Source organism: Zeugodacus cucurbitae, chromosome 3 (assembly GCF_028554725.1).
Source record: "Zeugodacus cucurbitae isolate PBARC_wt_2022May chromosome 3, idZeuCucr1.2, whole genome shotgun sequence".
In the NCBI taxonomy this organism is placed as follows: Eukaryota; Metazoa; Arthropoda; class Insecta; order Diptera; family Tephritidae; genus Zeugodacus; species Zeugodacus cucurbitae.
In genome coordinates this window covers 20,905,200-20,932,480 of record NC_071668.1, presented here as the reverse complement: position 1 = coordinate 20,932,480, position 27,281 = coordinate 20,905,200, and the positions used below count along the sequence as shown (strand labels likewise).

Sequence of the window (27,281 nt, the reverse complement as noted above, 5' to 3'; positions counted from 1 at the left end):
CATTTACATTACTGTGGCTAAAAGCTAAGTTTAACTCATACGTGGACTTGACACTACATTGAATCGTATCCGAACAAGGATAACATGCACTAGAATTTAATGTGGCTTATTGCATTAAATGATTATTTATTAATATTATTAATTTATTAAATACTTATATATATCAGAATAAATACTAGTTCATATAATTATAAAAAAATATAAATATATTAAAAAATAAATTTGATTTAAATACGATATATTTGTATATTCACAAAAATGATCTTAAAAAGTAAAATTGGTTCTCTGATGACGACTTAAGATTCTAAAGTAGCCATCAAAGAATATTTTTGCCTCCGGGCTAGAGTTTTAGTATTCTACAAATAAGCTGAAACTGTATAACATGGTTTTGAAGCCTTTTGGTATTCAGCACTTATTCAGCTGAGGAGACTAATAGCGGAATAAAGCGCTGAATAACTAAATGTTTAAAGACTTATTATATAGTTGCTTTCTAAAAAAGTAAGCGCTCTGTACTCCTCGAAACTTTCTTAGCTGATAATATTGAAACAAAGTATATGAAATCCTTCATACTAAAAATTATTGAACTGCGAGTATTGAACTTTAATCCTACTGAAATTTCACACTGAGATTTTTTTAGACGCGAGCTTTAAGCGTAGTTCTTCTCTATACGATGTGGTAATGAGAGAGCGAGTAGTGTGCTAATTAAAGAAACCCTCTTCAATTTGGAATATACTATATACTATATACTAGAGACCTCCATTAAAGTGAAACATGAAAATTCTGACTCCTCACAACTGAAATATAATACTATACAGCTCGTCCAAAATTAATCACATATGTAATATTTCACTGCTTCCTTTAAAGTATTATTTAAACTTACGGTTCGGTATTATCATGACGGGTGGAGCATTAAAAAAATATATTTAAAAACTTGAAGATCAGGCTCACCCTACTTTTTCGATGTTTAGCACGAACTCCATAAGAGCTTTGAAAGTTTGTTTTATAAGGACGGGTATATGGTCTTATGGTCTTAGTAATGACGTACTGTCGCAATATTTCCAATGAGTTCAAAACCAAAATCACTTGGATACAATCTGACTTGAATTAAGGTCTCGAACTAGGCTAGATATTTAAACGAGAAGAAATATAACAGAAAACGATCTTATGATGATTGGAGGGATTATTTCACGCTACCCCATAAACAAATCTTACAGAATTATTTTGGACAATTTTAAATGATTGGAACAAAAATGAGAAGGAACTTTGGAAAAAAATGGAAATTCCAGTTGGACTATAGAGATAGTTAAACTTGAAGCTATTCCGGATGGAATATGACATTATTCATCCATCTTATATACACACGATTTTATAAAAACATATTTCGGAGTACTTTCCTAGGTAAATATTGAGTAAGTCTTAAATCTTGAGCATTCTCATACAACATTACTATGCACAACCTTTTTCCTCAACTTCCATTAAAAAATTATTATATTTGAAATACATTTTTTAGTATTATAGCCATATGGGCATATTGAATATTGCTTATCAACGTCACACAATTTGTGTTACTGCGCCAGTCAGACGACGATAATAGCACCTTTACATTATTTAGGGCCGGAAAATTGGCCATAAGTGAGAGGCACTAAAAATTTAATGGCCGGCTCAGCTGTAAAATAATTTTTAGTTTCACAGTTTTGAAGTAATTGAAACGATTTCTATTCGAACCACAGCTGACAATGCCGAGTGAGGTGATTTCACCAAGATAGTGGTGCTATAAAAGGTTCGTGTGCTTATCTTACTTGCACTTATTGTTGTGTAATCAAATATGTACCTTAGAGACTCCGCTGAATATATATTTGAGCCGCACGTACAGTTTTAATAATTGGAAAGTCAGATAAGATACTTTCACTAAAACACTGTTAGCCTAAAAGTATGCTACATATTCGTATATGTGTACTCGGCTTGTTGTCAAATCAACTAGTGTCAAACTACTCCTGCACAAAATGGGACTAGTCCCAGTTGAGTTCACGATTAGTCTGAAAGGGACTTTTGAGTGATTTTATAATTGAGCTTTTTATACGGAACGATCTTATATATCCAAAGGTTTTCGATAGAGGCAATAACCGTCTTCAAGCTTTTGTGTTTTATATAGTCAGCTCTTCATTTATAACAGTTCAAAATTAATAATAATAAGAACCTTTTTGGAACTCAATGTAAAAATAAATAATACTCACATCACTTTCAATTCTATGAAAAATATATTAGTCATTATACCAACTCCTTAAACTCACCTCTGCTCACCGACGTCACCTTGTCGCGCAGCACATTCAAAGTGTGTACGCGTCCATATTGTTCGAACATTTTGCGTAATTGCGTCTCATCCCATGATTTGGGTATTTGTCCGACAAACATCTTAATATTATCCGGATCCGGTTGATCTTTGTTGAATTCAATCTCCTCGGCAGAATCACCGCTTGCATTATCCGCGGCATTGCCATTTGTACAGTTATTGTTCGAAAGTGCTATTAAATTTGTGCAATCATCGGTCAACATGGACTCGGTATAAGCTTCGGTGGCACGATTTGTTTCGTTATTATTTTGTTGAGCGTTGTTGATGTCCTCGTTTTCGGACTTTAGTTCACTGTGGAGAGAGGAGAAAAGTGTTAGAAGAAAGCTATTTTAATTGATGAATACAAAATATGTCTAGAACTATAGATATAGATCTCTATCCGTAATACAACATCAAGACGAGGATCCTATATATGACATAAAAATTTCTATATGCCTAAGTTATAAAAGGTCTTTATCGAGTTCTAGATATCATTAGGTTATCTGTCCAGAGTTCAACCTTTAAAATGGAGTTGTTGTTCTTCAAAAAGTTAGAGGGGAATGAACAAAGAAGCAATCTTTTACAAATCAATCTGTTGAAAGATGAAAAATTCCCATTATTCATGAAATCTGCCATCATTATAACCATGAATTAAATCGCCTAGTAGTATGGAATTCGGTAAACGTCATATTTCAGGACCTTTTCTCAGAACTTGGTCACAGTTTCTGGCATTTCAAAGATATTACTGGAGAAATAACCACGAATAACTTACTTTGGACAACATTGGCGCCTTTTATAAGGTCTTTTTGATGTGGATTCAAGGAATTCCTGCCGATTAAAGACATTTTTCTTGTTAAAATAGTCAAGGAACTGTCCCCAAAAGCATAAATTTATACAAAAATTGTGAAGAACATACCATATTATATTGAAATATGGATCGAAGTTCTCATAAATAAGGAAGTTTCATGAGAATTTACCTATTTTCCTTACACATATTTTTGGATATTAAAATTTTAAATTCTCAACCAATTTACTTCGGTGAATTGAAACAGTACTCTATTATTTAATGATCTAACAAGTAAATTTGTTTTATCTCCCAAAAGTTACGAACGGCGAAATTTTCCAAATCGAAAAAGCATCAACTTCATTTGGAACACACATACGTCGTTGCCCCAGTTTTGACCCCCAACCACCAGCCAGCAGCAGCTAACGAAAGTTTTATATTATTTTATTACACAAGTATTTATTTCCATTTTATTTGTTGCACAACATTTCCAATCATTTGGCACGAGCACAACAACAGCAACAACAATAACAATCACAACAGCAACAACAACACCAGCAAGCAGCAACATCAAAACCAATCGCTAAACTTTTTAACAAACTTTTATTAGATAGACCTGCAGTTCGAGTATATTTGTGCTGCGCCAATTGTTATTCCAACTTCATTTGCTAATGACAATAAAAAACAAATACAAATACAAATACAGTGGCAACTACGACCACACCAACATATGTCTATATGTGTGTGTGTGTGTGTTTGTGTGGCAATAACATGGCAATAAGTCGGTGACAGTGGCGAAATCGCATTGAATACGAATACGAAAGCGCTCTCGCAATGGAAACAAACAAATAAAATGAAATCAAATAAAGAAACAAACAGCCACTGCTACGGCAACAACAACAACAACAACAACAACAACAATGCATTACTATAAAATGTATCTACTAATTGTTATTACCGAACTAATCTAATCTAAAAGTTGTAAACAGTTTTACTTTGCGGGATTAGTTGCTGGGCGATTACAATTGGCGAACGGTGCGTTGGATGTGTGTGGCAAGGAAACCACACTTTGTACATACGACCATGAGCATGTGTATATTTTAGGTGTGATATGGCTGGTGAGTGTGGTGTCGTAGTTCGGGAAAGAATTTAATAGACTTTTTGGGTATACGTATGTATATACATATATAGTACAAAGTACTATGCGAGGATTCTTAGTTCAGGCGATGAGGGTTTTCGCAAAAGGTTTCGCTGAGAGGAAGATTTCTTCTTCAAAAGCTAGTTTTTAAGACTTTAAAATAGTCCAGTTATAGATTTTGAGTTGAGAATTGAAATTCATATTCTTTGAACATTTCATTTAACGAGAGATGGTGCTATACGACAACTCTCATTCCGTAAAGAATCTAATATTTGCCTCGAGATATCCATTCATTCTAAGCCAATATGCGGTATGGTACTAATAACTGAAAACCTGCTCCATATTTTTGACAGACCCTAAAAGTATACATCTAATAAGAAGTATTTCCCGTCTCTTGATGACTGTAGACCGTATATGTCGTTTAATTCATGAGATCTCTTCAGTGTTTTAGGAAATACTATTTTCATGGATAATAATGTCTTAATGTAGATATGAACAAAATCGGTTAAACATTTCTCTGCCTCTCTCGTCCAACCTCTACTTATACTAAATATATGAAGGTCGCAATAATACTATATTGGATAATATTGGACCGAATAGACCATGTCTAGACGCAGCCTTAGGTGAGAGTGCGATTCGGCGCCGTTCGCGGCAACTCGGACTCGGACATATGGAACGACTTGACGCATTTCACTTCGAGATCTTAAATTGAAAGCGTACATAATACGGCTTGAGGAAGAACTGAAGCCGCTCGAACTTCCCAAGCCACATCGCTATGTGCTCTTGAAAAGTTCCAAGAAGATCCGACGTTTGCGAGCAAAATTCTGTTAAACGATGAGGCCATATTCCGTTTCAATGGGTATATGACCAACCAAAATCACCGCATTTGGGACGAAGATCAACCTCAAGAGATTCAAAAGCTGTCATTTTTTGGTGTGGTTTGTGAGCCGGTGAAATTATCGGTCCAGATTTCTTCAAAAATGATGCCGATGAGTACGTAACCGTCAATGGCGACCGTTATCGCGCCATGATAACCGCCTATTTGATGCCTGAAATTGAATGTCGTGCTCTCGGCGACATTTGGTTTCAAAAAGACGGCGCCATTTCCCACATCAATCAATGGATTTATTGAGAGAACACTTCGGTGAGTAGATAATTTCACGATTTGGTCACCAAGATCGTTTGATATCACATTGTTAGACTGTGGGAATATATAATGTCTAAAGCCTATTCGGACAATCCCGATTCGATTCAGCTCTTGGAGCAAAATATCAGGCGTGTTATTCGTCAGTTAACAGTCGAAACGCTCGAACGAGTCATCGAAAATTGGACTCAGCGGATGGACCATCTGAGACGTAGCTGCGACCAACATTTGAAAGAGATAATCTTAAAAAATAAATGCCAAAGAATGTTCTTTCGTATGATAATAAACATTCCCCATTAAATTTGAATTATCTGCGTTTTTCCTTTAAAAAAGTAGAGAACCTCGAAGTGGATCACCCTTTATAAGAAAGTCTGAATTAAAATATGTGAAAATGTTTCAATTAAAGGGAGTATGTAATAAGGTAAGGTATCTAAGTTCTATATAAAGAAAATATTTAGCTCTCTCACATAAAATGGTTTGGCGAGGGAAGATGAGAGAATTGTTTACCTGGAAAACAGAGAGAAAGAAACAGCTTACGTTTGAACCGAAGTTCGATGAATCAAAATATCCAGAGACCACTCTTATCATGCTTGGAGCTATATATGGCGGAAAATCGTGGAAGTTGCCAGTAAAGGAAACAAATTTTTAAATTCGGTAATTGGCGGAATAATAATAATAAAAAAGTTATTTACTCTGTTTTCAAGATGTTTTCACCGACTTTGTTCACAGTTTCTGATTCGTGACACACAGCTTATTTAATATTCTACTAAAGCATGAATTTAAATAACACATGCTCTAAAAAATATACTTTGTGTGGCAATTACGAAGTAGCCAGTTGCGGATATGTAAACTGTGGGAAACTCCAGGTGAGCACATATGCAGAATATAATTCAAGTATACGCTATTAAATTATATTTGGTAAAAATAAATAATTTTTTTTTTTAACATTTATGACATAATTTTAATGTCTAAGCACCATTGTTGGGTTGTCCACCATTAAAAATTACAAAATATGCACATAGACAAATAAATTAAGACATAAAATGCCAAAAAAAAATTTTATTTCTTGTTGCAAACATAAATATAAGACCCACAATTTATCACCAATGCTTTACACTCATTTCTTTACACCAAAAATACTTGTACATCTTCGTCAGCAGCTGCAATGTGAAATAAATAAAAATCAAAAGCAGTAAAATATTTATATGAACAAATTGAATATCCATGTAAAATGCGTGTAAGAGCCCTACACCCCCATACAGCAACTCAAAGTGTCGTTAAAATTGTTTTCGATGCGTCACAGATAGAGCGGAGAGAAATAATATGACAATAAAAATGGTGCGCGTTGAAATAAAACTTCAAGATGATGTGAAGAGTTGTCGAGTGTATGACGTAAGCTACAAGTTGTTGGGTGTGATATATGGCACCTTTGTTGAACGAAGTGGGCTAGGTAAGAAATTGTTTGTTTGAGTTAATGTTTGGCCATAAATGATTAGAAGAAGTCGTATAGTCCATATATGAGAAGTATCTAGTGGTGATTTAATTATGGGTTTAATTACACTATGCGACAAAATCGGCTTTTTCCTAGGTATTGGACCAAATATCATTTTTCGATCAAGCTCAAATGACAGATGGTATAAGCGGTCGAGGTTGGATCTTTGAAAAAAAAATATTAAAAATTTTAAATTTCAAAAAATATTGCAGAATTTTTGAAAATTCGATTTTGAACATTGAACATATTTGGATTTTGGAGGCTAAATTCGAAAATACTCACTCTCCAGGAAAAACCAAGTTTGATGCAATACCAAGCCGAGTGTTGTACAGTGCTATTAAAGTATATCCTCTCTATCTTTATAACATCTAAGATTTCTTTAGTGTTCTTAAATTCCTCGTTGAGATAAAAAATACTGAAGTTTTAGATTCCATTTATCTCGGAACCAACCAAAGAAGTATATTTCAAGACGGATAGACCAAGTTTATGTATTACATAAGTTTATGTATTATCATCCCCGCTCTAATAAATAATGAATACATATATCGGAGAGATGGAACATGAGAACGTTTCAGCGAAAGATTTAAGAACGTTTTCACAATAAAATTTTGGTATATCGAATGAGAGTTTGGAGAACGGTACGTTGGCTATTAGTCAATCAATCACTTGAGAACATTTGGAATATCGGAAAACTTAAATTTCTTGTAATCTGGGGTAGATTCATACCGTACTGATGAAAAAATGGTTGATTAAACAAACTAAGAGGTGTTTACATCTCTATTAACTGCTGAGCGTCTCGACCTGAATTTCAAAGCTAAATTATGAGGACACCCCTCCGAGAATTGCCAATCAGTTTTATTGTAAACTTCATTTGAACGACATTCCCAATGAATTAACTCACATATTTGTGTTTTCGTATCATGAATTTCACATAAGGAAATTCTAACATATTCGAAAAATGTCCCCATTTGTAAATGAAATTTTGCTCATTGCCTGCCAATTAGATCTTCATGATTAGATAAGTTTGGTTGCCTGGACATAGTGGAACCCTGTGAAATTGTAAGACTGATGAGGATGAGGATGATGACTGACAAGGCTAGGCATGTCCGTCTTACCGACAGTAGAATGGGAACAAGTAGGATATCTCTTGTGATTTTCTACTGGACAGCTGGGCTTCAGTTGAGTTGGGCAAACTCTGGTCAGTGCTAAAATTGTTCTGATCCAAGGAAAATTGTAAGATGTTTTCGTTCTCAGTAATACATCCTTAGTTTTAGGGTTCATGGTGCCATTGAAAATTATACCAGGTGCTATACGAGATTAATACTAAAATTCCTTGGATCTCACTTTTTTGAATAGCCTAGTGAATTAGCGAATGCAGATGTGTAGTAGGCGGCGCTTTGTCGAGTCTAAATATCTAATTAGGGTTTTTACTGACTTCACCAAGAACAGCCCTTGTCCTTAGTGTCCTAAGTGGGCCATATAACCTAGTCTAAGGTCTAATAACAAAACACAGTTGAAGGTTTTGATGGAAAATCCTGTTATAGTGAAGAGTTTTCACAAATGAAATAAGGATAATGCATTTTGGAATAGTAGCATGATTCTCTAGATATCATGAAGCCACCATCGATTTCAGAATAGAAAAATATTATCAAGTTGCTACCAATGTGGGTCCGTTCAAGTTGCTTTAAATATTAGTTTTTATTCTCACGAAGTTCATGATACGATTTTTTCTTTCGTGTGGAAATAAAAATTCATGTGAATGCTTACTCTACATCAGTACTCGTACTGATTGCTTCAAAGCTTTACATTTCACTTAAATTTCTGAAATAAATTGAAGTCACACGGCCTGTTTTGATATTATTTGATAAATGATGTTCAGTTATAAAAATAAAATAAAACTGATAACAATTTATAACAAAATCTTATCTGAAGTTATGGCTGATTTCAATAATAATATTATCAAACTAATTACAATTATTATTAAATTATTATCATAATTTATTTTTGTTGTTATTTATCGATGTACTCGATTTGCTTATCAAGTACTATTTACATATACGATAAGTATAATTAAATATAACATATAGTACTACTTAGCAGTATTAGAGCCATATGTACGTTAAAACAATTGTTTTAATCCTCACACTTTAAAAAGCTGCACTCCAACCATCAACACTTCAATCAAATAACCGTTAATATTTCAAGAAAATAGCTGTTAAATTCTTATATTGAAATTTTTATATTCAACGGTACAACAAATTCACAACAAAATCGATCACCTCTTGCATAATGTAGGAACAAGCACATGTACTCAAAAACAAAAAACAAAAACAGAAAAAATAAAATAACAACAATAAGAACTACATACCACCCACTAATCATGCCGACGGTAGGCGGTTTCCAAAGCCACAGTAATGATAATTACGTGCTATTAATATCATTAATTATAAATGCGTGAGCGAAGGTGGTGGTGGTGGTTGATGGTAGTTGGTGGTGGTGGTTGGTGATTACAAGCAGTTGGCGGTAGCTGTTCGATCGACACAATGCTGACGACAATATTTATAATCATAAAGTTGCCTTCGAAAGGCACTTAACACCCAGTACAAGGCACACGGCAACCTGCCTTGTAGGAGGACAACACAAAATAATTTCTCTTCGTTTTACAACAACAATGGCTACATATTGAAGTCAAGGCTATCGGAATTGTGATTGTAGTTGTTGCGCCCTATTATTTAGTTTCCTTTCAGTGTCTAATTGGCTTTTCCTTCATACTGAGCGCACTATCTCACACTCTCTCTCTCTCTCTCTATATGAAAGAGTGTGTCTGTTTGTGAGACAATTAGACGTAGTGACAATGGAAATCAACACGAATGATAGAACGACCAATAAGTATATATATTAGATATGCAAATATCCAAACAGACCTACATATTTTCATATTTCACTTGCATTCAAAGCGTGAGAGCGTAGCGCGTTCTAGAGTGGAGGGCGCTATGTGGGTCGTCGACGGGTCGCTACGTCGCTCTGTCAGACGCGGCAGCAACAGCCGACATCGTATCAAAATTATATAAGTGAGAAATGATTTAGCCCAGTGTCCGTGGAACTATGATGGATTAAAAATGGAAGTAGATGAAAATATGAAAAGACAAGAAAAAACCAGAGAATATAAGAAGACAAGGCATAAAGACAAAGCCATATTCTACTTATGCCAGATACGCGCAGATTTATAGCCGAGCGCGCTCGGCGTGAACAGAGCGGGATATTAAATAAAATAGTAGACTAAAAAAAAGAGAGTTCTACAAACATCCGCGAGTCCGCGTCGAAGATGAGGTGAGTTGGGACGCGGTGTGGTGTAAATAAAATGTTTTGCTGCCATTAAGTAATAAAGCAAGAATATTAAATTTATGATAGGTCATTTTTATGTAGACTGTTGTGACAGAAACACCGTAACAAACTGCTGTAATAAATTAAACGCGGGCCGCTGTGCTGCTGCGCGACATATGTATAAGGGGAGGGTTGCATAGCACAGTATATCACTTACTGGCTGGCGTGCAGGAAGCAAGTAGCAAGGGAAACTCCTTACGAATTTGAAAAGACAATTACATGCCGCACTCACACTCCAACCCTCCACTGTCCTCTTTGACACTCAACCGTAGCTTTCGAGGGCGCACACACACAATGGCTTTATATATTTATTTATGGCATATTTGTTAAGAATTTAACTTGGTGAGGGATTATTGGTTTGCTGCTGCGTTGGAATCTACATGGACTATAAAAGCCATTCAAGGTCGAGAAGCAGATAATGGAATTTTTAAATAAAGACCATTCCATGATGTAACTAATATCTTAATTTATGCATGGTATGCGGAGATTAAAGTGGAAAAATTTATATATATATGTGTAAATATATGTTAGACGACTCTCTCTTATCCTACTTCTAGAACAAATCGCGCCATTTGCAATGATTTCAGACAAATGTTATTAATTTATATATGCTTTCAAGCGTAGCCGAAATTTTTGGTATAAAATAGGCTAATAAATTGCATTTGGAATTTTGATTTTCGATTTTTTTAATTTAATTTAAAAGAAGAAGAAGGCGCTTAAGTCATTCTCAATTATCTGAAAACAGTTCAATAATAGTATTGGTTCAATACGTTTCATTAGATCTTTCAGCGTGGCGAATCGAACACATAACTAGTATACGTCTAAGAGACTGGCATAAATACAAATATAAGTCAAGTAGCAAGCGTTAATAACCTTTTCGCACAGAAGTTAATTGATCAATTAACCGGCATTTGCTCTATTATCGCGCTAATTTAGATCGATTTATCATACAAAATTAAATATTATCACATTAATTTTAAACGTATAGAAATCGACTTTAATTCAACTCTACGGGTTGTTATCCACGCTGTCAATTTGGTTGTGGTTATTGATAAAAGAGCAAACAGCTGATGGAACTTCTTATGAACAGCAAACTAAAAATGTATAACAGCTGATTGTTAATCAAGTAGTCGGCTATTGGAAAGGCAAAAACTGGTTACTCAATTATAATCTTAAAGTATTTAATTAATTTGACTGTGCGAAATGTCTGTAATATGACATTCTAGATATGTAGTAAAAACAGAACCATATTTTTATCTTGCCAAAGACTTTCAACTCAGCAGCATTCCTCAAATGTTTGTGAGAAAGTGTTTCCTAACACTACAACAAGAACTACTACTGATTAAGGTACGGTAATTTTATTGTTATATTAAAATGAGAGCAGCACTCAAGCAGAATAGAGAGGATAGTAATCAAAAGAGTAGCTAATACTACCACCGCTACCTAGTTGGATCAGTTTTCAAGACCTTGCAAATTCTAATTGCTTCTATCAAAGGTTTGTCCAAGGCATTTCTATCTTAAGACCATGTAAGGTTGAGGATTGTCTGATTAATATCCACTTTCTAAGCGGACCCACAAAAAAAATCAACAATATGACGAATATGGCATCTACGGCTAACAACACGATTACCGCACTTGTTTCGGTTTAGGTGGCGAATTTTTAAGCTACAAGACACAAGTAAGACATTTGAATTGCTCGTCTTCCATTTAGTCTTAATCATTAATCTGCAGAATTAGTTATTATTTGAAATGAAATTTCTGGAATAGTACTTCACAAGATTTTGTACCAAATAATCACTCTCCTCGGTTGCAATATATGTGGGTCTTTCCGATCTTCAGACACGCTTCTTTTGACACTCGAGGATTTCGAAGAAACATGGTTTTTCGTCTTCATAACTTTCACGCTTAAAGGTTAATTAAAGTTAAAGTCAATGCTGTTTGAAAGCAGTTTTTTTCTTCTCGCCGAGTCTGGTGAATTTTGTGAAAGTCAGTAGTTTACTTCTACTTTAAAAACGAGAATAGTTGAGGTATGGAAGTTAGAAGAAATATCAATAGCTGGATGAGATAAATAGCTACAAAAGACGGCCTATTAAGAGATTAAGAAATATTCTATCTTCATTTATTATGTTTAACTAATATCTTCCGATGATAAATTTAATATCTCGACATTACTTTTTTAAATGTGGGGTTCTATATAAAAATTTAGTCTTCAAAAGATTGTTGATAAATCTGTTAATTCAACCACATTCACATTTCGAATCTCAGCGTCGCGTTGTCTCATAAATTTCGCTGATATATTTCAGCTCCCACGTGTTGTCAAAAAATTCACTTATTTTCCAAATTACTTGCTTACTTTTGTTCCACCTTTCTTCCTCCCATAGCTAATAGCAACCCTGATAGCTTTAACCACCTTTTCATTTAAGATTTTCGTTTTCTACCTTATTATTTATGTGTTTAAGGCGTACGCCAGAGATTTCGGAATATCTAAACGGCTTTAGCAATTCACTACGCAACTGCGCCACTTTGGAATAAATCTTTTTATATCGAAATAATTCACTAAAAAACGAGTATATTTAAATTATCGCTATTAAATTACAACAACAACAACAAAAGCAAAATAAGTAGAACTGTCATGTGGCTTGCTACAGCCTGCGGGGATTTCGTATCCGCGTGAAATATTTCGCATAACCACTCCACTCCACACACTCGCTAAAGGAAGATAATCACATGCCGCGCGCCAGCAGCAGGTGAGGGTCGGCAGGCGTGCGAGAGACGCGTCTCCCAACAAAGCCGCCTCAGCGCCACCACAGGCGATTTTCTCATTAAGCGACTGATATGCCGGTGCGTTGGTATGTACGCGTATGTATGCGGCGACACGACAGGGAGTGAGCAGCTCATCCAGCTTGCCACACAGCGTTTCGGCTGGCTCTACGTTTGGCTTTTGTTTTGCCCCGGTGAAGCAGTTATGCGTTTCTCATGACGGCGATGGCTGCTGACATCTTCATTGCCATTGCAGTGCGCGCATTTGAATATCCTGAATTATTAATATGCCAGCAAGCAGGAGAGGTAAAGCGCTGGAGTGTGGGTGGCGTGTTGGCAACACTGGCATTGGCATCTTCCGAAACGCGTGCCGCTCGCTTGTCGAGTTGACTCCGCTGCGGGCGTTGTGTGATGTTGATTTAGAGTTTGATACGCAACAACCGGTCTCGGCGTTGGCGGCGCGTTCAAGCGTAGCGCAGGAAGCGGATGAGGAAACTTGGAGCGCACACACTTGCAATGCCAATGCAATTTCCAGCACGTTTATTGCCTAACGGCAAACTGACAGGTGGGTGGCGGTGTGGCTTCCATACATATATATTTTATTTTTAAACGCGTAGCCACTTCGTGTAGTGTCTTTCATAGCAGTGAAAGAAACGCAAGCAACAAAACAACTTAGCGACTAAAAGCTAACTGTGGTGCTGGCTTCGCTATTAGCGCACAAGTAAAAGTGTTGTTGCGGTTCACAAGGCATTTTGGACGGTCGAGCTGCCTTGGTAGGTAGGTATGTATGTATAAGTGGCGCTTCGATTGAGAATTTAAATTTTGGATAATAAATTTTTGTAGCAAAAGAAATTTTTTATGGCGGAATTATGCAAATGATACCATATATACCGACAGCATTGCCAATTATACCAATTCTTATACCAATACACATACTAACTTATACTATATACCAACAACTCGCCAAAGTCGCAGCTTAAATCAATAAGACCCCTCGGTTAACGTCGCAATCATATTCCTTTGCTACAACTGCTGTTGCTTCAATGCTCTCATACAACTGTTATTTTTGTATTATTTGCATTTTAACCAAAAATTATACCATTTCGGCAGACACGTAGTGAATGTGTGCGTAATGTATTAGTCTTGCAGCCGCTTCCCAACTCAGTACCCTCAGTCACTGTGCGCAAATTGTGGCAATTAAATGAGTTTATCACAGCGCATAAGCGCAAACGTGCCTCTAAAGCGATAACTTAGCTGCCTGCAGGGCACAGCACCGCACAGCACAGTACAACACTGTGTTCCAGCACAGCCACAATCGTCACCTGACAGTTGGCGCTGTGCTGACTGCATGTTGTAAAGTATGAAAAATGATGATGAGATACGAAATTAAATTAAATTGTCAAATTTTCATTTATTAATTATGCATTGCACAAGCGCTGACAACCGCAGGTGGCAGTTGGCTGATGTACATACATAATGCTGGAGTGGTTGATTATAGTGGAGTTATAATAACACAATTTTAGTTCGAACAATGGCTGCAATAGATTGTGAAATCACAACAAAAGGAGATCTAATTATGTATTGGGCGTTAAGCATATTCAAATTTATTAAATTATTCTTGAAGGTATTGGTTTAAAAAATTATGACTGAATGGAGCACAAATTTGAACCTCAAGAAAAATAGTTTAGTTCTTGAGTAAATATTTCGGCAGCGATTTCGTATCACTGGTTGACTAACTAATAAATATTTATTGTGATTATTCCGAACTAATTTCATTGATATTTTCTTCCCTTTCAACCTAATAGCTAAGTTAGACCGAACTACAGTATACTCTCGAAAAGTTAATCGATTGGTATATTGGGTAATTTACTTTTTCGAATAATTTACTTTTCCAAATATATACATAAATTATCTATTTTTATAATATTAAATGCATTTTTAAACTTAAAAAATTCATTGATTTATTTCCTTCAATAAAACATATGGATTTACATGAAAAACATATTTACATTTACATACATACATATATATTTACTATGAAGAGAAAAAATCTTGAATATTCTTTTTTTTTTTTTTTTTTTTGACTGTCTGACACCTGATTTGCATTGTTTTCATTTTTAAACCAGTGGATCAATGAGAGTTTATTTACTAAAAAGACGCGATAAAAAAGAGAGTAAGTGTTTTTGCAACATCGTAAAAAACGCTGCTTGCTTCGTTTCGAATTTTTTATCACACCCTCTGAAAAGTAAATTAAAAAATTTACTTTTTCGAGGTGCATGTGTAATCTTAAAGGTGATTAACTTTTCCGCGATTATTTACTTTCTCAGAATTTACTTTTCGAGAGTATACTGTATATTATTTTCGAAATTGGAATACCAACAACTTTCGAGCCCAAAGTTTGAAAGAAATCGCTAACAAAGTTATCATTCACTTCGAATATGTTTTACAAGACCTCTCAAATGTATTGTAATTCTCGAAAATAGGTTGATCATCATAGGTTGACCATCTATAAATTACGTCACACCTTGAAGGGGAGGATGGTATCATTCAGAAGTGACATTGTGTGACAAGGGGCAGGGGGGGTCAAAAGCTTTGTGACATCACATTTCAAAATTTAGGGCAATATCGTTTCCCGCTCTGCTGCGCTCCTGGGTACTAGACGACTGGCTGCTCTGTACCACGGCGATCACGCGCGGCTACTTCTGCCGGCGGTGGCGTGGTTTCACCGCTGCGTATGCATGCTTGTTGTTGTTTGCAAGACTGACTGTCGCACATGCTTCGCGCCGGCGCAGTGACTTCGTTCCCATTGTTTACTTGACAATTGTCTTCTGCCGTGTAACAGTCATAAATTTCTAAGTCGTAGTATTCTAAAGTACATATTTTTAATTAGCATAATTAAGTATCTATTATTTCTTGACTAGTCATAAATATAAGAATAAATAGAATAACCTGTTTTTTTATTTTATGATAAATCCATAAAATTGGAAAATGGAATGGAACGTCAGGGGGGGAGTGAATTCAAAATGTGACAACTTGTGACAAGGAGGGGGGAGGGGTTTAAAAATCCCTTAATTCGTGTGACGTAATTTATGGATGGCCCCATATATTTAGAAAAAGAAGGAAGTGGTGGCGTATACGTAACTTATTTTCCAGTGAAATTAAAAGCTTTAAAAGCTTTAAAAATCGTTAAAAATTCGGCCAATACTTAAGAGCCATCATTTCCAACACTAATTTTGCACTTATCTAGTAAAGACTTGATTGGTGGTTCCCAACATGACTGTTCATAAACTAAAGAAAGAATACTATACGAATACGAGTGTATAAAGGGTGTTTAATTTCTATAATGAAGAGTTACACTGTTACCCAGAAGTTTAACACTTCCAAAAGGAAGACGAAGTCTAGAAGGATAATTCTATACCATATCAAATGAGTTCTCAAAAAAATTCTCATTTTAGCCTCTCCCTATAAACTATGAAACATTCAGTTGATTTTGAAACATCAGAAATCAACCTCCTTACCAGTAAAGTAACTCGTAGTCTCTGCTTGTAACTTAGACTGAAAATTACACATATATTCGTGCAAAAATTGTTTAAAATTAAAAAAAAATTATAATTTTAAAAATAAGTAAGGAAAGGCTATGTTCGGGTGCAACCGAAAATTTTATACTCTTGCAATTTATTGCTATATTTTTATTAAGATAACACACAATTTGACCCATATATTAGGTATAAAGTCCAATACAAAAACGAAAATCATCATATGTTTATGGTGTATTGGCTGACGTAATTCCTGAACCGAGTTTACCCAGGGTACACTATATCCGAGACTAAACGATTATTTAATTTTACTAAGATATTTTACATGTTAACCGATATATGCGGAATAAAGCCCACCGTGTTTTTGAGAAACCTATAATTAGGTATATGGGAGCTAGAGGAAGTTATGGCCGGATTTTAATAATTTTTGGTACAGAAACAGATTATTAGAAAAAAATCATCTGAATTACATTAAAATATCTGAGAGATTTCATCATATTTTCGGTGAAAAATTACCCTTAGGCACTGAGTTCTTCACGTTCGATATCCGGGCCTTGAGACGTTATAGCTCGATTTCGTACATTTTCCAGAAATCAAGCCACAGATGATATACAGTATTTGTGTTAAGTTTTATTCCGCTATTTTCATCGGTTCCTTATGTATATATTATGAAGTCAGCGAATCTGATGGACTTCAAAATTGAATTTTATATTAAGTGGGCGTGGATTTGAACCGATTTCCCTGATTTTTCATCCGTGTCATTGGGATGTTAAGAAAATATTATGTATATAATTTCATTGAAATCGGTCTAGTAGATACTGAGATATGGTTTTTGATTAATATAGAAGTAACTGAATTCTTCTTCTTCTTGACTGGTGTAGACACCGCTTACGCGGTTATAGCCGAGTCCACAACAGCGCGCCACGCATCTCTCCTTTTGGCAGTTCGGCGCCAATTGGTTATACCAAGTGAAGACATGTCCCTCTCCACCTGGTCCTCCATCGGAGTGGAGGTCTCCCTCTATCTCGGCTTACACCAGCGGGTACTGCATCGAAAACTATCAGAGCTGGGGCACTTTCGTCCATTCGAACAACATGACTTAGCCAGCGTAGCCACTGTCTTTTTATTCGCTGGACTATGTCTATGTCGTCGTATAACTCGTACAGCTCATCATTCCATCTTCTGCGGTATTCACCGTTGCCAATGTTTAAGGGACCATAAATCTTCCGCAAAACCTTTCTCTCGAAAACTCCTAGTGCCGTCTCATCGGATATTGACACCGTCCAGGCTTCTGCACCATAAAGTAGGGCGGGAATGATGAGGGTGACTGAATTACTTTCTGATATTGGTAAGTTCTATGCCACTATAACCACAGCTAGAATAGTGCTCTCAAATTTTCTATCCTTTCCATCTAAAGAAGTGTGTAGCAATGAATGTTTATGATCACAAATAAAAATTAAATCTCATAAAAATGTTGAAAATGTCAAACGTACTATTTCTCTCTCTCTATCTCTCTCTCTTTTCTAGAACATAATAATATATTTTTTTTGGAAAGTGGTTTCATGTGTGTTTGTGTATCATATTTATTAGCTTCAATCATATTTACCACTCACAACTTGCCCTCTGGGAATTTATATATGTGTAGAGCTTATATACACCATTAAAGCATGCTTTCTGTGTATTTGTAGAGAAGACTGTAAAATACTTTGCCCTACTTTAAAGCACTACTTCACCCCATTTATTCCCACAATTACATTTCTATTAATTAATCATAAGCCTGGCAATTGTAATTGTACTATTTTGAGCTAAAATCGATTTCAATTTAAAAGGCAGGTGCACATTTTTCCATATTTTCCTTGTTTAACCCATAAGTGGTCAAGCGGGTATATTTTGAACTTGAGAAAAGATGTTAAAATAAGCAGGAGTGTGAGTTCATAAGACTATTATTGATACAGGACTTGCTTAAGTTGATTTTGAATATGAGAAATATAGTTCTCAATTGTTTGAATATATAAAATATAATTTTTGACTTCAGGAAACATGGTTTTGATAAGAAGAAGCAGCAGAAAGGCTTGATTGAATGTTTCATAACATATTTTTAACTTCTTAAGACGCTAAAAAATTTTTAGAAATCTTCATATGTAAATTACATTAAGGCATATAGCAGACAATTTTTCCAGAATCTCTAGCAAATCGTGGAATGTGTGCCTCAACAAGGGTTAAAGGATGTTCCATTGTGGTATTAAAAAGCAAAATAGGTCATCCATAATATAAAATTAAAAGGTTTCATGATACAGAAAGCCATCAGTGAGCTTTGAATATAAGAATTGGAAGCTTTTTATGATTTATATATGTAAATATATATAAAAACGGTTACAAAAATGTTATTCAAAATATTGGCCTCGCTAGCTACTATTTTTAACCATCTTTCCGACAGCATGCTTATTTCGTGACGAAAGATTTCCTCATCTTTCGAGTCGATCCAAGTATCAATCCAATTTTTGACTTCTTCATAAGAATTGAAGTGCTCGTTAGCTATACCGTATGCCATCGATCGGTACAAGTGGTAGTCAGATGGAGCAACGTCTGGAGAATACGGCGGGTGGTGTAAGATCTCCCATTTCAGCGTATCCAAATATTTTTTGACCACCTTTGCGACGTGAGGTCGAGCATTGTCATGCTGGAGAATGACTTTATCGTGTCTTTTCTCGTACTGTGGCCGTTTTTCTTTTAGTGCTCGGCTTAAGCAGCTCATAATATATCACCCCCGCTGGTACCACTAAATGCAGAGCACGACCTTGGCTTCATAATCACCATTCTTAAAACGTTGAAACCATTCGCGACATGTTCTTTCACTTAGGACAGCCGTACGTATCCGAAAGCATTCGATGAGCCTCAGCCGCACTTTTCTTGGAATTAAAAAAGAAAAGCAAAATTTCCCGCAAATGTCGAGAATACGGCTCAAAAAGTGACATTTTCAGTTGAGAATAAGTTTGGGATGCAAACAGATCTCTACAAATATTTTGTTGGGTTAATGTTGACACAAATGTCGAAGATCGATATAAAACGATTTAATCGATTTAATCGACCAGTACTTGACCCTAGAGACATCTATTGGAAAACGACGGAAGCAAAGACCTAATATATGTAATTAAGTCATGCTGAAAATCACAGCTTGCGCCTGTAACATTCATATTCTCTCATATTCATATTTTTTCAAATTCACCTGGCCTAAGCAATAAAAATCGTTATCTTAGCTACCTGGGCGCTCTCTACTTACCTCTTGAAGTGTGCCGTTGTGTAGTTGTTGACGCTGGCGTTGCCATTGCCAAAGTTAGAATCGGAATTAATGAATGCTGCTGCTGCTGTCGCGCTGTTGTTGTTGTTTGCAGCAATGTTGGCAACGACTGTCAGCGGTGTTGTTGGTAAAGTTAGTAAACCACTTGCTGCTGCTGTTGTTGCATTAACAGCATTACCAACAACACCAACACTTGTGGTTGCAGTTGTTTTGTTGTTGGCGGCCAAGTTGGAATTTACCGTACTTGGAAATGCGGGAAACAGTGTTGGCGCCGACGCCGCAAATGCACTTGATCCGGCCACAGTTGGCGTGGAGCTGCTGCTGTTGCATGGATTCTCATTGGCCAACACGTTGGCTGTCGGACGCAAATATGGATGGAATTTCGTGGCAAGCGGCGCATCCAAATATTTGCCTTGATACTGATGAAGTTGCCGTTGTAATAAACCGTTGTTGTTGTTGTTGCTGACGTTGTTGTTGTTGATGGTAGGGCTGCTACTATTTAAATTATTATGATCAGAAATAGCGCCATTGGCATTTGCATTCACAATGGCAACAGGTGTTGGCAACACCGCCGACGGATTAACAACGTCCGTAGTTGGCGCTGCTGCTGCTGTTATGCCATTCAGTTGGTCGGCGCACAATTTCATGGAGTGCAACATCATTTATGCGGTTTGTTTTGAAATTTTATTGGCGTTTGTGGTTTGGTGGTGGCGTTTATCTTCACTTTACTGCACACACACACACACTCACTGCACTGCCGTTATTACAACTACGCGCCTATTAAATATAAACCGTTATTACCACTAGTTTTAACACAACGCGTGTTGCTGTGTTGCTTTTGTTTTGCTTAACAAAAATGAACTGCCGAGATTTGCTTATAATATACCGTTAGTAGTTGTCGACTACCTTTCTTCTTGGCGTATGGCACTCGTTTATTATCACAATAGTTGCACAAATTCCGTCAATATTTACACACTTTATCAGTTTAATAATATGAAATTTGTATTTTTATCAGTTTTGTGTTTTTGCTTTTCCAGATAAGATGCGGCCGTAATTAAAGCCCGCTGCCTGCTAGTCCACCACTCGCGTTGCAGTTAAAGTTCAATGATGTTGACACAGATTTTCCGGCACTGCTGTAACTGCCATTATATGTTTGTACACCGGCTTTAGTTGTCTACACGCATGTACTTTGTATTTATTATATACATATGTATATGGTGTATATTCAGCAGATAAGTTATGCAAATGACGCAGTGTGGCGATAAAAAGGCGATAGAAGTAATTAGCTGTAGGTAACAAAAAAAGACAAGTTAATTTAGTAAATATACTTGTTAATTACAATATTTATAGTACATAGTATAGTGTATAGTGTATACATATACATATATAACATAAAACAAGTAAGGAAGGGCTAAGTTCGGTGGCGATCGAATATTTTATACTCTCGTTATTTATTTATTTAATTTTATTATACAATTTGACACACATATTCGTCATATATATGGTATAAAGTCCATTGAAAGTTGTAAACCCTAAAATTAGGTATATGGAAGCTAGGTAAAGTTATAGCCCGATTTCACACATTTTAGGCATGGAGACATATTATTATAAGAAAAATATTCCCTCTGAATTTCTTTAAAATATCTGAGAGATTTACCTACATTTTCGATAAAAAAGGATTACAAGCTCTGAGGACCTCATGTTTGATACATGGGGCCTTGTATACTTATGGTCTGATTGCGGCGATTTTTAGAAGTACGATGCCATACTACATATGCAGTATTTACGCAAAGTTCTGTTCCGATATCTTCACTAGTGCTTATTTTATATATTGTAGAGATCGACTTCATCCTTCTGGTATATGGGAAGTAGGCGTGGTTGTGAACCGATTTTCGCAACATATCATTGAGATGCAAGCAAAATATTACAAACCGAATTTCATTGAAATTGGTCGAGTAATTTCGGAGAAATGATTTTTGACCCATAGGTGGGCGGAGCTACGCCCATTTAAAATTTTGTATACCAATTTGAATGCAGCCCTTTTGTACCTTCTTTATGATGAAATTTAAGATTTCTATTTTTTTTTTCTTTGCTGAATTAAAGAATTATTAATGGTTTTAATCATTTTTGGACTGTATAACTCCACTCGTCATGCTGATCATTTATATATATAATCCCATATCTAACTCTTTTATTTCTGTGTGACACAAACAACCGTTATGTGAACAAAACTGTAATACTCTCTTTAGCAACTTTGTTGCGAGAGTATAAAAAGTTATACCAGATACAGTTTTTGCAAGATAAACCTTATCGGAGAGGCAGTTAACATGAGCACGAGGTTTGATCGAATTTCTCAAGATCTCAGTTGCTGCTACAAAAAAGTTAATCAGATCTTTATATTAGGGGTGAAGGGGTTAGACAAAGATTTAGACCGATTTCACTACTATATTAGTTATATTGGGTCTAGAGAAAGTTCAATACTCAAGGACATATTTCCGTATAATTTTTTTAATATAACACATTATCTGATCCATATATTTGGCATAAAGTCCGTAGGATTACCAAAAACCTGTTATGTAGTATATAGATAAGGGTATAGTATATAGATAGGGTACCTGTACCGATTTCACTCTTTCCGTCATCAAATTACACAATACTCATGATTCACTTAATTATATTCAAAAATTGAATTTCTCTAAATTTAGAATTGTGTTATATAGAAAGTAGGCGTGGTAGTGAGCCGATTTCGCCCACTTTCTGTTCTTAACATCAGCGTGTGAAGTTAATAATATGTACCAAATTTAGTTCAAATTCATCTAGTAGTTCCTGAGATATAGTTTTTGGGCGGCGACACGCCCTTTTAAATTTTTTACACCAATTTGAGTGCAGCCACTCTGTACACTATTTTCTATAAAAACTTCTGGTGTTTTTATACTCTCGCAACAACAAAGTTGCTAGAGAGTATTATAGTTTTGTTCTCATAACGGTTGTTTGTAACACCCAAAACTAAACGAGTTAGATATAGAGTCATATATACCAAAGTGATCAGGGTGACGAGTAGATTTGAAATCCGGATGTCTGTCCGTCCGTCCGTCTGTCCGTCTGTGCAAGCTGTAACTTGAGTAAAAATTAAGATATCTTGACGAAACTTGGCACATATATTCTTTGGCACCATAAGAAGATCAAGTTCGAAAATGGGCAGAATCGGACCATTGCCACGCCCACAAAATGGCGAAAACCAAAAACACATAAAGGGTCATAACTAAGCCATAAATGAAGTTATAAAAGTAAAATTTGGAATAAAGGATCACACTAGGAGGGGGCATATTTGGATGTAATTTTTTTGGGTAAGTGGGCGTGGCCCCGCCCACAAATCGGTTATTTGTATTTAACTCGCAAACCAATGAAGCTATATGAACCACACTTTCTGCGGTCAATTCTCTTACGTACCCCACCGCACACCATGAAAATAGTTGAAATCGGATAATAACCACGCCCACCTCCCATACAAAGGTTAGGTAGAAAATTACTAAAAGTGGGTTAACTAACTAACGAAAAACGTCAGAAACACTAAATTTTGCAGAAGAAATAGCAGAAGGGAGCTGTACTCAGATTTTTTTACAAAATGGAAAATGGGCATGGCATCGCCCACTTATGGGTCAAAAACCATATCTCAGGAACTACTCGACCGATTCGAATGAAATTCGGTATATAATATTTTCTTGACACCCTGATAACACGGACAAAAAATGGGAGAAATCGGCTCACAACTACGCCTACTTCCCATATAATTAAATTTTGAATCCTTCTGATTCCTTCACTTTATAATGTAAACATAAGGAACCAATGAAGATAGCGGAATAAAACTTTACACAAATAGTGCATATCATCTCTGGCTTCACTTGCGAAAAAATTGTCGAAAACGGATCATAACTTTTCAATGCCCCAGATATCGAACAGGTTGAATTCAGCGCCTAAGGATAAATTTTAACCGAAAATATGGTATCTCAATTTAATTCAGAGGAAATTGTTTTCTTCTAATAGTGTGTCTCTTTTCCAAAAATTATTAAAATCGGGTCATGACATCTCCATATACCTCATTGTAGGTTTTTCAAAAGTATCTTCTCCTAGCTCCTATATACCTACTTATAAGTTTTTCAAAAATACGGTGAGCTTTATTCCGCATATATGTATTGGTTAATATGTGAGCTATCTTAACAAAATTAAGTGAGCGTATCGTCTTGGATATAGTGTACCTTGCTGATGAAAATTAATGAAATCGGTTCAGGAATTATCTCAGCCCTCATATACTATATATGACGATTTATGGGTTAATTTGTATGTTATCTTAATAAAATTTCTTCAATAAATTGCGAGAGTATAAAATGTTCGGTTGCACCCGAACTTAGCCTTTCCTTACTTGTTTATTAACGATTTAAACAGTTTTAGTAGTTTTCAAAACCTTTATATGGAGGATGGGCGTGGTTATAAACCGATATCTCCCATTTCCATGTTTATGAATAAATATGTAAGTATGAATATAAATATTCGATTTTATGAATTTTAGTTATTAAATTCCGTACCGCTGATTAATGAATTCCAATTATCAATATCAGCTGTACAGAATTTTTGAAAATTAAAAATAAATCCTTTTCTTTAATTTTTGAGCAGTTTTTAAAAAATATTTCCATATTTTTTTCCTTTTTCATTCACTCATTAAGCAATGAAACCTTTTTATAGTCCTTCAAAAGTCACTTCCTGAGTTATACACAAATATATTTATGTGTTCCCTGCTTCCTATATTCATATGTATATACATACATATGTAGGTATGTAAGTCCCATGTGCAGCATACGTTTGGCTAATTTGTTTAATTGAAATCGAATTATTTGCTGTCGCACTTGAAATACCGCAGGCGCAGCTTAATTATCGGTCAATTGGTGAAATGTAAACTTTACACGCTTCATTGTACACGAGCACCATTAAGAGTGCATTCATGGAGGATATTGGAGTATATTGAACGTATTGGAGTATTGAAAGTGGCAGTGTTGCCACATTGAATGAGAATTTTATAGAATTAATGATAATAATAAAAATATATAAAAAATGGAAATGATAAGAATAAAATAATTGAATAATAGTTAACAGAATTAAGAATAATAATAAAATAATTAACACAAAAATATTAATATTAAGAGCAATAGCAATAAATGTTAATAATAATTAAACCTGATTTTGAACAAAGACAACGCTTCCAACAAAATTGGTTTTTTACTAAGAACATTAGTATAAAATATTTATAATACCCATACCCAATATGAATTTACAGGATGCTTTTTTAGAGCTGTAAACATATAATTTTTGAATAAATTGAATGAAATTGCCAATACTTTGGCTTTATCACTTCACAAATCTTATTACGATGTTTTTTACGAATTGTTTTTTTTTTTTTGTAAATTGATAAATAATTTACTTCATATGAACTAAGCCTGATCCACTTTAACCAATATAGCTGATATTTTTTAGAAAATAACACACCGAATATTTGGTTTCCAACTAATCGCTGGTACATAGTTAGCTTATCAGCTTAAAGCCAAGAGATTGAAATCACAAGATTTAAGAGGTTATTTTTCAGACCCATATATTGACCTAATTCAGTCTCCAAAAAAAGCATTCTAATAATGTGATTTCAAGTGTTGATTGGTACTGTTGGAACCATTTAGCATTTAGATGATTGATATAAAGATGAGGAACCGCAAAGATCGAATATATTATAAATTCTTTGTTGAACTTAATATATACAAACACTCGCTCTCATCTTGACTTTTAAAAAGTTGTTCGTCAGAAGGTATTTTTTCTGGATTATGTTGACTTAGATGGTCTCATAAGTATTCTTCGCAGACCAAATAAGACAATTTCATTTATTTAAGCACCCGTTAAATCAAAGATGTGCCTGTTCGATAGGTATGGTTCACCGGCAATTCGAAACGTCCGCACCCTATATATGAGAAGAATCAAAACTCGATTTAAGAAGACGAACAAAAATCGACAAAAATCATGATTGAATTTTCACAGTATTATAAGATCATACCTATAAAATTAATCATATTAGGCTACCAAAAATTGATTATATTACTTCGAAAATATTTCAATAAATATTTGTCAATATTTAAATTTTTTTATTCTTAGCGAGTTCCCGTTCCTACCAAACGTCACTGATTTCTGTAATCCGTTTGAAATAAATTTAAATTCGTCCCACAATATTGCCTTTCCCACTAAAGAGGAGCGGGATATGGGCAAGGTTGATAATAACACAGGGATTAGTATATATACAGATGATTCCAACCAACAGTAACGAGTGGTAGGTGGTGTCTTTTCAGAAAAATTAGACATCAAAGACGCCTTCCGACTTCCAGATCATTGCAATGTTTTTCATGCAGAAATTACAACAAATTAAAGAGGAGCTACTCTTTCTAACAAAGATAGTGCTGACAACAAGAAATCTTTTTATTTTTACAGACAGCCAGGCGGCCTTGAAGTCACTAAAGTCTCTTAGAGTATCATCACAGATTGTAAAAGAATGCTTTGAACTTTTATTGGGAGTGTCTGACTATTTCATGATAAACCTGCAATGGGTTCCAGAACACAGCGACATTCCAGGGAAACTGTCATAGACTTTGCTGCGTCTCGCTGGAAACAAATACTCACTTGTCCAACAAGCCGATAAATGTGGTCTGAATGGAATAAAGGTCGCACATGCCGCTTACTGAAATTAAAAAAAACGACTTATGGACTCTCATTGACTAATAGGTAGGCATGCCAGTAGACTGGGGACATCCTTTTGTAGAAGCTGCCAAGAAGTAGAAGCTGCCAAGAAGTAGAAGAGGAGGAGTAAAAGAAAAAAGGAAAACAAAGATCGGATATGATTTTCTTGATGTTCTTTCCGATGTTGTAGTTATAAAACTTGTTGAATTGAGCATGTTTATCAAGACCCCTGGATGGTTCAGAGAGGACATGTAGTGTGAGGTGATTATAGTCCCGGTGGATTCACTATGGGCCTGCAAAACGCCAAGAGCGTGGTGAGACATCCACTTAACCTACCTACCTACCTAGGGTGTTTTTTAGACAAGATTTTCATAGTCAAGAAATTAACTATATTATAAAGAATATTCTGTTTTTTAACTTATTTCGCACAAGTTACTTCCTCTTCTTGACTGGCGTAGACAACGCTTACGCGGTTATAGCCGAGTCCAGAACAGCGCGCCACGAATAAATTCCTGCCGAAAGGACCAATCTTCGACCACATTTTTCAGGAATTTGGAGGTATGTCAGTAACAATAATTATTCTAGAAAAAGTTCAAAAAACACCCTATATGACACAAAATAGTATGATATCAATTTTGTTCAAAGTGGCAA

At 35.4% G+C, this 27,281-nt stretch overlaps 1 protein-coding gene across 6 annotated transcripts in view; it reads right to left on the bottom strand.

Moving 5' to 3' along the window:
* LOC105216538 (CUGBP Elav-like family member 2) overlaps positions 1-27,281 on the bottom strand; it is a 170,476-nt gene that overhangs the window by 115,239 nt on the left and 27,956 nt on the right. For all 6 annotated transcript variants that reach the window (XM_029043062.2, XM_054228039.1, XM_029043066.2 and 3 more), the window contains exons 2-3: positions 19,848-21,151; positions 2,292-2,641 (exon numbers count right to left, since the gene is read on the bottom strand). In XM_029043062.2, the coding sequence (XP_028898895.2) occupies positions 2,292-2,641; positions 19,848-20,527 (1,030 nt within the window). In that variant the 5' untranslated portion in view covers positions 20,528-21,151. The remainder of the gene's footprint in view (positions 1-2,291; positions 2,642-19,847; positions 21,152-27,281) is intronic.